General features: G+C 43.7%; 1 protein-coding gene across 4 annotated transcripts in view; it reads left to right on the top strand.

Annotated features, from left to right (window-relative positions):
• Positions 1 to 15,564, top strand: part of LOC5568537 (contactin) — a 30,460-nt gene that overhangs the window by 4,737 nt on the left and 10,159 nt on the right. For all 4 annotated transcript variants that reach the window (XR_002501895.1, XM_021852008.1, XM_021852014.1 and 1 more), the window contains exon 3: positions 13,139 to 15,405. Coding sequence is in view for 3 of the 4 variants with exons in the window: in XM_021852008.1 (XP_021707700.1) it covers positions 13,139 to 15,405 (2,267 nt within the window). In the remaining variant the exon portion in view is untranslated. The remainder of the gene's footprint in view (positions 1 to 13,138; positions 15,406 to 15,564) is intronic.

Raw genomic sequence — 15,564 nt, 5'->3', positions numbered from 1 at the left:
TTACATCGGCGGAAGTAATTGCTATATCGATAGCAACGCAAATAATTGAAGAAGATCAACTTCAGAACTATGTGATCTACACAGACTCTAGATCAGCTTGCCTCATGTTAGCAAATGCCAAAGAATCAAAGTCAGACGAAGCAATCCTGGTCGACATACTGGATAAATGCTACAAATGGAAGACATCTGTACAATGGATTCCAAGTCATGTATCGATTAGTGGAAATGAAATTGCAGATCAATTAGCTAAAGCTGGCGTTACTTCAAATGTTGCTGTAAGCCACAAAATTTCACTGAAAGATGCTTTTTTGAATGCAAAAATCTCATTGGAAAGAAAAACTAATCAATGGTATGATGCATATTCGGAAGAAAAAGGTAATAAATTCTACGAGCGTCATCCAAAGTTCTACAAAGCAGCATGGTACAAAAATGTGGATATGAAAGGAAGTAACGTCAAGTTAATCAATCGATTAATGACCACCCACGACTACTCGAAATATTGGCTACACCGTATGAAGATATCGGATGATGCTGATTGCGAATTGTGCGGCGAACCAGAAACATCGGAGCACTTGATACTCCATTGTCCCCGTTTTGGCAGAATTAGAATGCAGTTTTCGTTCGATAATAAGTTCCGCAACCTCACTGAACTGTTCAAAACCGGTAAGCTCGACCTTCTCAACGAAGTAGCGGAATTCATAAGAAGGACCAAATTGGATCTGTGAAGGAACCGTCTAAGGACGTTAAAATAAACGGAGGGCATATAGTCTTAGCTACTAGCCCTATTTCCGAGCAGTCAAGAGACAGCTCACACGAGAAAGAAGAAGAAGAAGAAGAGCATTTCTTCGAAGTTTTCGATAACGAGTGTGTTGCTCACCCCACACTTAATAAGTATTCTTAGCGAGAGCTCCCAGAATCGGTCCTGTAGTGGTAAAACCCCTGCCAGCACCTCCAGGCTCGCATTGTGAGTCGAATGCATACAACCTAGGGCGATACGCAAACAACGATATTGAATTCGTTCCAATTTAATATGGTGGCTGTTTGCTGCTGAGAGAAAACAGAAAGAGAGAAGAACACTGCTTGAAGACTGTTTATCTTTAAAAGCAATCGACTGCAGTGCTACCTTCCACTGCTTTGCCATTGCATCATTACAGGAATGTAACTGAATTTGGCCGGTTTTGGTGATAATATTGATGATATTCGAAGGTGGTTGCTCCAGAACTATTTTCACACAATTTTCGAGTGTAACAATTCTAATGTTCTTGTCATTTTCGCCGTCGCTGATTTCTAGTCGTTCTATACCATTGAATTGTTGTTTTATAGAGTTTAATGAGGTCTTCCGGGTGAGCACCCCACCATGTTCCGGTAATTGTTCGTTGAAAATTGATCCTTTGTTGGCATTTTTCCGTTAAATACCTAGTATGGGTTCGCCAAGTGCCTTTTGAATCAAACCAGACCCCAAGGTATTTTGAAGTCAAAGATTGGTCGATGTCTGTTCCCAAAAGCTTAAGCTTTAGTTGGGCAGGATTCCGCTTCCTTGAAAATACAACCAGTTGAGTTTTTTGCGGCGCAAACTCGATCCCTAAATTTCTAGCCCAAGTGGATAGATTATCAAGGGAATTTTGCAATGGTCTTTGCAAGATTTCCGCTCGTGGGCCCTTCATAGAGACCACATCATCATCTGCAAGTTGTCTAAGCGTGCATGGTTCTTCCAAACAGTTGTCAATATCTTTAACATAAAAATTATAAAGCAAGGGACTTAGACATGAGCCTTGGGGAAGACCCATATAGCTAATTCTGGAAGTTGTCAGTTGACCGAGAGTGAAGCTCATGTGTTTTTCTGACAACAGATTGTACAAGAAATTATTCAATATTCCAGGTAGTCCACTATTGTGCAGGCTTTCTGACAATATCTCTATGGAAACTGAATCAAAAGCGCCCTTAATATCCAAGAAAACCGAAGCCAATTGCTCCTTGTCCGCAAAAGCTAGTTGAATATCTGATGAAAGCAACGCTAGACAATCGTTTGTTCCTTTGCCCTTGCGAAAGCCAAATTGAGTACTGGAAAGCATGTTGTTTGATTCGACCCAGTGATCGAGTCGGGATAGGATCATTTTTTCTAACAATTTCCTTAAACATGATAACATAGCGATCGGGCGGTACGAATTATGATCAGACGCTGGTTTCCCAGGCTTTTGAATAGCTATTACTTTGACCTGTCTCCATTCAGGTGGAACAATGTTGTGTTCCATGAATGAGTTGAACAGGTCAAGCAATCGTCTTTTAGCGATATCAGGGAGATTTTTAAGAAGATTGAACTTAATCATATCGCGTCCCGGAGAAGAGTTGTTTGATGTAAGAAGAGCCATAGAAAATTCCAGCATAGTGAATGGTCTGTCCAACGCATCGTCTCTCTGGGTTTCCCAAAATGGCGGTTGTGCTGGAACTGAGTCTGGACAGACCTTTTTTGCGAAGTTGAATATCCAACGATTGGAGTATTCGTCACTCTCATTTGAGGATGAGCGGTTTCGCATGTTGCGAGCCACTCTCCAAAGCGTCGTCATTGAAGTTTCTCGTGAGAGGCCATCGATGAAATGTCGCCAATAGCTACGCTTCTTCGCTTTAATAAGATTCTTCAGTCTTTTTTCGAGCTTCGAGTACTCTAAATAAAGTTCTGAGGTACCGTATCTACGAAAAGCTTTAAAGGCATTAGATTTTTCTCGATACAACTGAGTGCATTCATCATCCCAACCAGGTGTGGCTGGTCGTCTTTTGAAGGATGCACTTGGAACTCGTTGCTTTTGGGATTCTAATGCACTTTTATAAATAAATTCTGTTAGGAATCGATACTCATCCAACGGTGGGAGAGTGTTGAATGATTCGATACCGAAAGTTACCGCTGATGCAAATTTTTGCCAATCTATATTCCTAGTGAGGTCAAAAGGAACCTGAATTGACTGTTCTGACCTTTCACAATTATTTTTGATAGAGGTTATTATGGGCAAGTGATCACTACCATGGGATCATCGATAACCTTCCACATGCAATCGAATGATAGTGAACTTGAACCCAAAGACAGGTCAAGGCGGCTTTCTTTACCGTCGGATGAAATACGTGTCACTTCACCTGTGTTTAAAATGTTCAAGTGGAAATCGTCGCATAAGTCATAGAAAATAGCCGCTCTATAATCGTCATAAGATTCGCCCCATCCAGTACCATGGGAGTTCATATCACCCAGTATTAAAACCGGGAATGAGAGCATAGAGACTGCATTCCAAAGATGACGGCGGTTTATTGAAACTCTTGGAGGAATATAAACAGAAGCTACGCAAAGATCTTTACCCTTTACGTTTATTTGGCAAGCAACGATTTCTATGCCTGGATGAGTCGGGATGGGGATTCTGTAGAATGAATGGCACTTTTTGATCCCTAAAAGCACACCCCCGTAATTATCATCTCGATCCTGGCGTATAATGTTAAAGTCGTAGAAGTTAAGTTCATCTTCAGAAGAAAGCCATGTTTCACAGAGTGCAAATATATCACAATCGTTTTTGCTTCACAATACTTAAATGTGTCTAATTAAGGTTTTAGACTACGACAGTTCCACTGTAGCACGGTGATCATATCTTGTACCTCACTTGATGAATTAGCCATCGAAAGATATGATCGAAGCAAGGAGGGGCCACGAGATAGTCAATTCCCGGAGATATTCTTCTATTGCGGGGAGAAAAAGGTCGAGTATGCCTCTGAATGAGTCTGAAACTCCGAGAGCATTACATATGCGATCCACCAGGGCCCTAAAAGTTATCAGTCCTCGCTTAGCCCGGGGCGTTTTCGAGGAAGAGCGAGGGACTTCAGTAGCATTTCTTTTGCTTTCTTGTCTAGAGCTTCTTTTCGAAGTGTATTTTATCTGTGGAGGCGGGGGCGGCAGATCTTTGCTGCAACACGGCACGGAAGCATCAAAGTCCTGTTTCTTCGGGATTTTCAAATTTGCCCCACCTCCTTTGGAATTAGGCAAACTTCTGAGGGAAGATTTCAATACCTTACGGCGCAGTCCCGGAGAAGATGGAGACTTTCTTTTACCGGGTGCGTGTACCTTCGAAGAATCTCCCCCATCGGTTTCGTCGTCGTTCGCTTCATCGGAAGACAACTCTTGAAAAGAGTTACCAACTGGGATGGCGTATGAAGACTCTTTTGCAGGCGGATTCAAAGCTTTCACCATTTCCGCATACGTCTTCTTGGAGCGCTTCACAATTGAGCGACTCTCATTTCGAATGCGCTTTTTGTATGCCGGGCATTTTTGCAAATCATGCAAATCCTTGCTACAGTAGCTGCATTTTTCAGCTTCCTGTGTGCAAGCATCTTCTAAATGAGCTTGGTTGCATTTGCCACAACGGGGCTTGTTGTCGCAAAAGCTAGCACTGTGGCCAAGCTACTTGCAGTTGGTACAATTGAATACCTTCGGCACGTAAAGACGCACTGGGTAAAAAACACTATCAATGCAAACAAATTTCGGGAGGACGGAACCAGGAAAAGTCACTCGAAACGAGGCTGATGGCGAAAAAACTTTCTTATTTCCTTCCATGGAAACTGATTGCAATTGTTTGCAATCTAGTATAGCCACATCAGGAATTGACCGGTTATCAAAAACACCTTAGCCAGTCTTAATGTCTTCACATGTCAGACTCGCGTTGATGATTTTCCCTTCCACCTCGACTTCTCGTGCCGGAATATAGGTAAAATATTCCACAGCAAAAGCCTCATGCTGAGCAATCTCATTCGCTGCTTTGTAACTAGGTGCAGTTACACGCAGCTTGGATTGCTTCACTTGGTGAATAACGGTCCCTGGATATTTACGCGTCAGCTCTCGAGAGATCGAGAGCACGTTCAAAATCTTGTTTTTGCGCCGGAAATAGACAACCCAAGGCCCAGCCGAAGACGGTTGGTAAAACCGCGTTCGAGCAACGAGATCTTTTGGAGGCGTATCGCCTCCATCCGAATCGTCCATGTGGGAATAAATCCAACCGCAACCAAATCAACAAAAAATAAAAAAAATGTGGACTATTTTGTACACACCTCCCCTATACGGGCAAAAAAATAATACTAATTAAAGAAGAAAAAAAAATATGAAAAAAAAACTTATCCGATCAGTGGGCTATTTTGTACAAGCCTCCCCTATACGGGCAAAACTTGCACCGGGAGAGAGACAGAGGTGAAGTGAAAAACAACCTTGAACTTGTTTGTTCGGAAATGTAGAGCAAGTAGCAATTCAATAGATATACAAATTGATACTTATCCGTATAGCAGCAGAACGTCCAAGCACCGTAGGTAGCAGACTGACCGAATCGCCTTCTGCTTCGATGTTGCTCTCGGTGCGGGAAAAAAAAGTCAATCACCGTTGTGCCGGTGGTGATAACTTTTTTTTGTTTGCGGTGGAACGATACTAGTTACACTAGTTCGCTTCCTTCGCAAAGCGCGATCGCCTAAGCACTTAAATGCACTAATTAGATAATTATTACAGTCGAAACTAGACCAAAAACCCACACGGGGGGTGGGAGAAAAAGGCCAAATAAACTTTGCAGCTTTGTGCCGTGCGATGAGACCGGGAACCTGTCAACCGTCTCGTGCAAGCGCTAAGCAAGGAATGCTCTTTACTGATGTAAATATCAAGTTTGATTGTAAACATGTGACGTCACTCATGTCGTACCATGGACCGATGCACGAGTTCACTAAATTGACGTTTGAGCGGTGCCGAATTCACTGGTTGCCATGGTCACATAAATAACACGGCACTGCTAAAACGTCAAATGGTGAATTCGTGCATAGGTCCATATACCTTCCGGACCACTAGATCATTTTTTTCGAAAATTTGTTCGAGGTGGATAGGAATGACGTCGTCAAGTAGCTGTCAGTTTTCGGAATATATCACCTTCTTAATTTAGTACACCGTGATCAAGCCCAACTGCGTTTCGAATGCGGTAAAACAAAATTACCAAAGGATACTTAGCAACCATGATTCATATCTCCGCCAACCTAGCATAGAAAATCAATCTTTGACTTCGCCTTCCTTGTTAAAAATATTACCGCGTTTGGTGTTCCCGCATTTGATATTTGCATTTCAAACGCACCCAGCAATATAAATCGTATCATTCCATATCACATCAACATCATGTTGTCTACTCCATCACCAGTGCATTGATGGCGATAGACTATGGATATCACTGAGGGGTCATGCACAAATTACGTCACGCTCCAAGGGGGGGGGGAGGGGGTCAAGCCACGCGTGACAAGCCTTACAAAATTTTCGGAGGACTCATACAAAAAGTGTGACAAAGGGGGGGGGGGAGGTTGTCAAAAAAGTTGAAATTTAGCGTGACATAATTTGTGTACCATCCCTGATGGGTTAAGTTTAGATTTAAATTAAGCAATTAAAATAGCAAATTATCAGTACGATATTTTTATAGTGCTGCCAATGGATTGAACCTGTATGTTGGTCACTGATCTAGAGTGCGATGTCACATCACTGCTATTGGTTGTCAAATCAAAGTGATATTGATAGCGGATTTTTTCATAGTTTTCTCCAAAAAATCTGAGAAATTCCCTGGAGACATCCCTTGATGAATAGTAGGAAAAAATCTACAAATACTTACTTGGGTTTTTTTTTCAAATTAGTAGAATTCCTGAAGGAATTTTGAATTCTTGAATTGCTCTAAACGGAAATGTCGCAGAAATTTATTCAATTAAATCAATTCAATCAATGGACGAATTTCTGGAGAACTTGGAACTTCCTTGAAAACCGAAACAATTTTTGGTAAGATTACTGATTTTAGAAAAAAATCCAGATTGAACTCATAAAGGTAGCTAAAACGAAATTCCTTGAGGAATATCTTAGTAAGTCCGTGGAAAATCTCAAATCAAACTTCTGAAGGGTTCTACTTCTTTGAAGAATTCCGAAAAAAAGACTTAAACATATTCTTGAAGAACTGTCTGTTCAAATGAAGAATTAAACTTTCATGTCGTGACACCATGTATTTGGTACACCTTTCCTCCTTCCGGACGAAAATCCCAGCACAGAACCTTTCGCTCTTACTCATCCCCCAATGGTTGAAAATTCTTGCTCACAGAGCTCCCTGACCAGACGCCCATCCTTTGGGTCTATAGACAACCTACAACTTCTGAACAAGACCTTAGATGGCATTACGGGACCGATATTGGTGCTAGAAGACGGTAATGGTCACCATACAGCTTGGGGTAGCAGAAGCAACAACGTCAGGGGTTTGACTATAGCGGAAGCAGCAGGTGAAAGAAGTCTATGTATACTTAACGACGGATCTATGACTTTCGTCCAAAAAAGGATTGAATCTGCGATCGACGTATCCTTGGTCTCCCGAAGCATCATCAATCGGCTGCACTGGGTCATCGATGACGACCTCTCGGAAAGCGACCATCTCCCAATATGGATCAATCTAGCGGACTCACCACCCGAAATATCCAGACGACCCCGATGGCTCTATGAACAGGCCGACTGGATCTCCTTCCAGGAAAATATCGAAAACAGTTTGGATTCCTTTAAGTCAACTACTATGGAAGAGCTCACCAAACTCGTTTTTGATGTAACCCTCGCCACCATCCCGAGAACAAGTGCTACCCCCGGCCGTCGAGCATTACATTGGTGGACGGATAAAACCAAAGCTGCAGTGAAAGCGAGAAGAAAGGCCCTCAGGGTAGCCAGGCGTATCCCGGTCGGCCATTCAGATAGGGAACCGGCTATGAATAAGTATAGATTTGAGCATCTCAAATGTCAAAAAACGATCCGAGAGGCCAAGGAGAAATCCTGGGTCAATTTTCTAGACGAAATCAACGACCAGTAATCTTCGGCTGAATTATGAAAACGAGTCAACGCAATCCAGGGCAAAAGACGGGCCAAAGGAATGGGCTTGATGATAGACGGATCGATCACCCGAGACCCAGTCGCAGTCGCCGATGCACTAGCGGACTATTTCGGTGATCTATCTTCCTTCAACCGATACCCAGCAGGTTTCACGAAGAAACACGGATCCTCTAATATGATTTTGGACAATATCTACATCCCTCAGAACCCTGGAAAACGCTTCAACCAACCTTTCACATTGACCGAACTTAACTTCGCCCTTGGGAAAGCGAATGGTAAATCCGCAGGACCGGATGAATACCCGATGATCAAAAAACTACCTCATATGGGAAAAAGAATGTTTTTGGATCGCATCAACGAAGAAAGGACGGCTGGCTCGTTGCCAACCAATTGGAAAAAAAAGTCTGGTGGTTCTGCCCAGACAACCAGAAGTCGCATAGCAGTATTCAAACAAAGTTGTTTATTTGTACAAACTGTATCACTCCCGCACTACATGGTGGATGAAATCGTTTGATCGATGAGTTTTCTCGCATGAAACGCTATTTTATGAGTTCATATGTACATTCCGTTTCGTCCCGTATACTTTTACAAAGTAAGTCGGGTTAATCCGTACTTACTTTACTTTTGCTGGGTCTACGTCCTTCAAGACATGACCTGCGCCACAATGTTACGCCAATTAATTCGGTCCATGGCTGCTAACCTCCAATTTCTCGATCGCCCCACACTTCCAAGATCCTGCTCCACTTGGTCAAACCACCTAGCTCGTTGCGCTCCCCTTCGTTTTGTACCGGCCGGATTTGAGGTGAACACCATTTTTGCGGGATTGTTGTCCGGCATTCTCACAACGTGTCCCGCCCATCGTACCCTTCCAGCTTTGGCGACTTTCTGGATACTGGGTTCACCGTAGAGTTACGCAAGCTCGTGGTTCATTCTTCTCCTCCATACGCCGTTCTCACATACTCCGCCGAAGATCGTCCTAAGCACACGTCGTTCAAAAACTCCTAGCGCTTGCAGGTCCTCTTCGAGCATTGTCCACGTCTCATGCCCGTAGAGGACTACCGGTCTTATCAGCGTCTTGTACATGGTACACTTAGTACGGAAGTGAAGTTTACTAGACCGCAAGGTCTTGTGAAGTCCGTAGTAAGCACGACTTCCTGCAATGATACGTCTTCGAATTTCTCTGCTGCAGTTGTTATCCGACGTTATCAATGATCCGAGGTAGACAAACTCGTCCACCACCTCGAACTCATCCCCGTCGATCGGGTCAATCCGTAGCAGCTGTCAAATAAACTTTGTTATAATAAATTAAGTCGCATAAGAGTACATACTATTTCGCAAGAAAATCTGCATACTCGCATTGCATGTTGTGTTTCATCATATAAAATATGTACGTATATCGCCTCCACTTTTGCACGTATAAGGCACTTTCGCGACATCTTATACGTGAAACTTTGCACATATAAGCGTCGCATAACGCAAAACGTGATTTGGTTATACGTACATTCTGGTTGTCTGGGCGATCCCGAAAGCTTCCGGAATAAATACAGACAAGAGCAGTTATCGGCCGATTGCTTTAACCAGTTGTTTGGCCAAGGTTATGGAACGAATGGTCAACAGAAGACTCACCGAATACATTGAGGAAAAAGGACTGCTAGATAACCGGCAACATGCTTTTCGGCCGGGTTTCGGAACAGGTACATATTTTGTCGCGTTAAATGACATTCTTGACCGAGCCATGGAAAAACGAGAACACGTCGAGATTGCCTCACTTGTTTTGGCCAAAGCCTATAACAGAGCTTGGACGCCGGGAATTTTAAGACGTTTGTTGGATTGGGGAGTCTCTGGAAATCTCGCCCAGTTCTTAAAAAAAATTTCTGTCAAATCGTAGCTTCCAGGTTATTATCGGAAACCACCGCTCCCGAAAAACGAACGAAGAAACCGGAGTGCCACAAGGCTCCGTAATTGCCGTGACCCTGTTCCTAATCGGGATGAACGGAGTATTCGAGGTACTGCCAAAAGGGGTATACATACTCGTCTATGCCGACGATATCCTTATTATAGTCACCGGTCAGTATCCTAAAATAATAAGACGTAAACTACAAGCTGCAGTCAACGCGGTCGCTAAATGGGCTAGTAACGTCGGTTTTGACATCTCCGCCAACAAGTGCGCAAGACTTCACATATGCCTTGACAAGCACCAGCCGCCAAAACAGCCAGTGATGGTTCACGGTAGCCCGATTCCACTCAAAAACTCTTGGAAAATATTGGGAGTTACCTTTGACCGCAAACTCAATTTTCAGCCACACTTAAACAACGTTAAAAATGCCTGCAAAACACAATTAAATTTGCTAAAGGCAATATCGGGTAAAAGGACGACAAGCGATCGGAAGTCACGCTACCGGGTAGCGGAGGCCCCGTATCTGTAGTAGGTTATTCTACGGACTAGAAGCAACAAGTAGAAACTTTGCCGAGTTAGTCTCGGTACTCGCACCTACATACAACAATGCTGTAAGGATAATATCAAAACACCTATCATCGACACCGGCGGACTCGGCATGCGTGGAGGCTGGAGTGCTCCCTTTTCGCTACAAAGCCGCCGTGGTACTGGGAAGCAGAGTCGCTAGTTACTTAGAAAAAAACTAGCGATGATGGCTCGGAGACCCCTTTGTTAACCCAAGCCAACAAGATCCTTCGATCGATAATCGGGATCACCCTTCCTCCGGTATTTGAGCGCTACCGGAACGGAGCTAGAAGTTGGTACGCTAAAGCACCAATGGTAGATAATTATATCAAGATGAGATTCAGGAGCGGATACAACAGCGAGCGGGTACAGGCACATTTTCTCAACCGTGTCCGTACAAAATACACAATCTTCAACATTCGATATACCGACGGTTCCAAGTCTATTGGAAAAGTTGGAATCGGTTGGTGTGGAGTCGGTGTCTTCCAGAACAGTGTTCCGTTTTCACGGCAGAGGCAGCAGCCATTTTCCAGGCCATAACACACCAACATGACATAATTGGTCCGGTTTTGATAGCCACCGATTCGGCGAGTGTCATTCTGGCCACCCAATCGGAGAACAATCGCCACCCTTGGATCCAAGCAATCCAAAATGCATTGGATACACACCCAAACACCACCCTAATGTGGATACCCGGCCACTGCGGTATCGCCGGGAACGAGAATGCAGACCGATGCGCTAACTCCGGTAGGGATAGCACACCCCTCACTAACAAGGTACCGTGTGCGGACATCAAGTTATGGCTGAAGAAAAAGACGGAGGAAGCTTGGAGCAAACAATGGCACCTAGAACGATCTCTTTTCACCAGGAAAATCAAATGTTGCACCGAACACTGGGAAGACCGTAAAGATAGAAGAGAACAAATTGTTCTTTCCCGCTTTCGAACAGGACACACTAGAGTCTCCCATGATATGGGCAAAGGACGCAATTTCCGAAAATTCTGCGGAACATGCCAAGAACATAATTACTTCGAACATTTCCTAAATAATTGTCTAACACTGGAACACATCCGACAAATGTATGGATTGGGAAGCGTCCAATCAACCTTGCAGCACGACCGTGCCAGTGAAACTGCCTTAATTAGTTTCCTTAAGGACGCTAAACTTTACAACAATATCTGATCATCTGAGGCGAAGTAGGCTTGGCAACCGGAACCGCACTCAGGTTGTAAGACCCTCTCCATCGAAACAGACACTCGCATGACACCCATGATACCGAAGAGCAGGAAAGGAATAGTGGAAACATCGGACATGAATCTGTTTAGCTAATTGAGCGAAAAATAATCATCTCTAAAGCTCGATTGTACGAAACACCCCTCCTCCAACTTTAAAGGAACGGCGGTTATCCACTTTGTGCTCCCCGAGCACCGCAACTCTGGTGGTAAGTCCCACGTCTGTGGCTGTGTTCTAAAAGCCAATCTGATCGAATCAACCGGGGAATTACCGAATTACCTGTATCGCGTTCCCCTCTACCGACGAACGCTGGTTCAGTCTTAAAAAAGGAAAATTTAAAAAAGACACTCCAAACAAAGCTACAGCATTAGGACTTACCTGGACTACCCACCGCTGCTGCTTTCAACGAAGTTTGTCGGTACCTCTACGCGGCCTCTTTTACCCGAACGAACCAGTTTCCAAGGTGCTAGGGGAACGACCGGTAGGCTCTTTGACAGAACCAGAACAAATAAGATGGTCTCACCGTACTGGATTGACTCGATGGAACGTTCGATCGACGCGGATCACCCTGCTCTGAGTCTAGCGATTGATTTCGATGCGGTGGTTTATTTCTCCAACAAATTTCCCGCGGCGATAATAGTCGTCCCCCTCGAAGAGCTGCTTTCCGGATCTGCTCCCTCCATCGAACACCAGTCGCCTCCGCTGTATTTCTCCCCAGATTCTCGGCAGCCTCCATGTGGAAAACTTCTTCACTTTTCATACGGATCAAATGGGCAACGAAACATTTCAAGCTTGCACGCAACATTCATAGGCCACCTAGTGGGAGGTAGAAGAACAAATGAACTAGAAAACCTCCACACTGAAGAAAATGTGTTTGTGATTCTTTGCGTTTATTTTAATTTGTAGGGGAAGTGTACCAGTTATGGCCATAGTGGTTCCCTATTTGGACATATGTGAAATTTTGATAACTTTCACAATTTAAATCTTTTTGAATGTTTTTGAAATCTAACTACTACAACACATAAACATATTCAAAATTAGAAGACATTAAAATAATCACGTATGGCGAAATAGGGAACCACTAAGTCCATAACTGGTACAAAAAAAAATTACCTCTGTAATTAAACGATAGGCGAGACCCCGTGGTTGGGCTCGAAGGTAGGCCCCTTTGGTCTAACATTTTATTTCTTTTTGGCGAGGAGTCCGTCTGGCTCTCTCTGACGAGTGAAGAACTAGCCGGATCGGATGTGTTAAATATCACATAAATAAAGACAAAAAAAAATCATGTGTGAAAATATACTAAACGGCGTCCAGAGAAATTTGGTGTCCATAAATCTGAATCCCATCTTTGGGGAAACGACATTTTTTTAAGTCATTTTTTTAAGTCATCTAAAATGAAAGTTCATCAATCATTTATGTATTTTGAAGAATTTTTTTAACCTGGAATATTTATTTAAAAACCTGGAAAAGCTGGAAATATCAGGGAATTTCATTTTTGTAAAAGAGTAGACAACCTGTATAATTTTGAATCGTTTTTCTTATTTCTCCTTATAGGAACATACCATTGCGTGGCAGAAAACATCTTTGGACGAATCATATCAGAGAGCGTTGAACTTAATTTTGGTTACATCCTCGAGTTCAATCTACAGCGTTCGTCGGAAACCGGTGAAATGAATTGGGGAAAGTCCCTGTACTGTGATCCACCTCAGCATTATCCGGATGTACGTTACTACTGGTCACGTGATTTCTTCCCCAACTTTGTCGAGGAGGATCAGCGAGTTTTCGTCAGTCACGATGGATCGTTGTACTTCTCATCGTTGGAGATAAAGGATCGGGCCAATTATTCCTGCAACGTGCAAAGCACAGTAAGCGACACCGGCAGAAATGGGCCATTCTTCAATTTGCAAGTAGTTGCTCATCCTCACTATCAAGATTTGATTTTTGCCAACAACTTCCCTAAGAAGTTCCCCGAAGCACCAGTTGCTGGGAAAGATTTGAGACTTGAATGTATGGCCTTCGGCTATCCTGTGCCTTCTTACAACTGGACACGTAGAAATGGAAATCTACCTCGCTTCTCCTATCTTGAAAACTATAATCGCGTGCTAGTTATTAAAAATTCTACTGCCAATGACAATGGCGAGTATATTTGCACCATCAAAAATGATCGAAAATCAATATCCAAAAGTGTCCTGGTCAGCGTGCAAATGCAACCAAATTTCACAATCCCCCTTAAGGATAAGATCAAGGATTATCAAAGCTCTGTAACATTCCTTTGTGAGGCCTCTGCCATTCCAGATGTCAACTACACGTGGTACAAGAACGCGGAATTAATGGACCCAGAAAATAGAAAGTTCAATAAAGACAAATTTGTGATACAGGACAATGTTCTGAAGATAAATTTCTTAGATCCGGAAGATGATAACGGGATGTATCAATGTAAGGCGACAAATCAACTGAAAGGCGTGTACTCTTCAGCACAATTGCGTGTGCTATCCATGAAGCCATCATTCAAGAAGAAACCCTTGGAGTCCGAGATATATTCGATCTATAATGGGAACACCACAATTGAGTGTGAACCAGAGGCTGCGCCCCGACCGAAAATTGTATGGAAAAAGGACGGCAATGTCATTGGAACGGGAGGCCACCGGCGCATGCTTCCAACCGGTACCTTGTTCATCTCCCCAACTTCTCGTGATGATGAAGGGGTCTACACCTGCGTGGCCAGTAATTCACAAGGTGTAGCAGAGTCGAAAGCCCGTCTCATTGTTCTACAGGAACTAAGGTTCACCGAACAACTACCTCCGAAAGTTATCAAACAAATTGATGAACTTCTGTACCTGCGATGTGAAGTAACGTACGATGAAGTACTAGATGTTGCCTTTTTGTGGGCCCATAACGGCCGCATCATAAACACCTATGACAATATGCCAGCGTACAACGCAAGATTTATAGCAAATTACAATAGTTTAGAAGTGCATAATCTAACCCTGCTGGATGCTGGTGAATACGAATGCATCGCCAAATCCGCAGTCAATAGAATAGTATCGAAAACGTTGGTATTCATACAAGGACCACCTGGTGCACCAGGGGCTGTTAAGGTAATCGACATCAAGAAAACCGATGCCTCACTGGAATGGATTGATGGAAGTGATAATGGAAGACCCATACTGTACTACAACATTCTGGGACGGACGACTTGGAACAAGACATGGGTTAATGTATCGCAGAACGTTTTTGCACAGGAAATCGATCGCTACAACGGAAGACGCCGTGCAACTGTTACCAATCTTACTCCAGGTTGTGGTTACGAGTTCAGCGTAGTGGCAGTTAACGATCTGGGCATCGGTGTCCCAAGTTTGCCATCTCCACTTTACAACACTCAGAAGGATAAGCCATATATTGCTCCACGCAATGTTGGCGGAGGAGGAGGAAAGATTGGAGACCTGACTATTACTTGGGATCCGCTGCTTCCAGAGGAACAAAACAGCATTGACATACACTACAAGGTGTTCTACCGGCTTCCCAATCAACGCGAGTGGGCCTCGGAAGTTCTGAAACGGCAAGGAAATGTAGGAAGAGCTGTCGTGCACATTCCATTCGACAAATATTACACCAAATACGAGGTGAAGGTACAAGCCATCAACGATCTCGGGGAGGGACCGATAAGTGACATCGCGACCATATATTCTGCCGAAGATATGCCGCAAGTTGCTCCGCAGCAAACCGTTGCCAGAAGCTATAACTCGACCGCACTGAATGTCACCTGGATTCCGGTTTCACAGACACGAGACGCCATCAGAGGAAAGCTAATTGGACACAGGGTAAGTTTCATAGATCTTCCTCTGTCTGTACTTAGAAAAAGTTTTGTTGTGCCTTGGGGTGATAGAGAGCCGGATCCTATTCTTGGCACTTTTGATTCACTTCGGCAGTGGTTTTTTTGAAAGCTACAGAGCTCATATTTGGTCACAACATGCGTCGTA

Source organism: Aedes aegypti, chromosome 1 (genome assembly GCF_002204515.2).
Source record: "Aedes aegypti strain LVP_AGWG chromosome 1, AaegL5.0 Primary Assembly, whole genome shotgun sequence".
NCBI lineage: Eukaryota > Metazoa > Arthropoda > Insecta > Diptera > Culicidae > Aedes > Aedes aegypti.
This window is presented reverse-complemented; position numbering and strand designations above follow the sequence as displayed.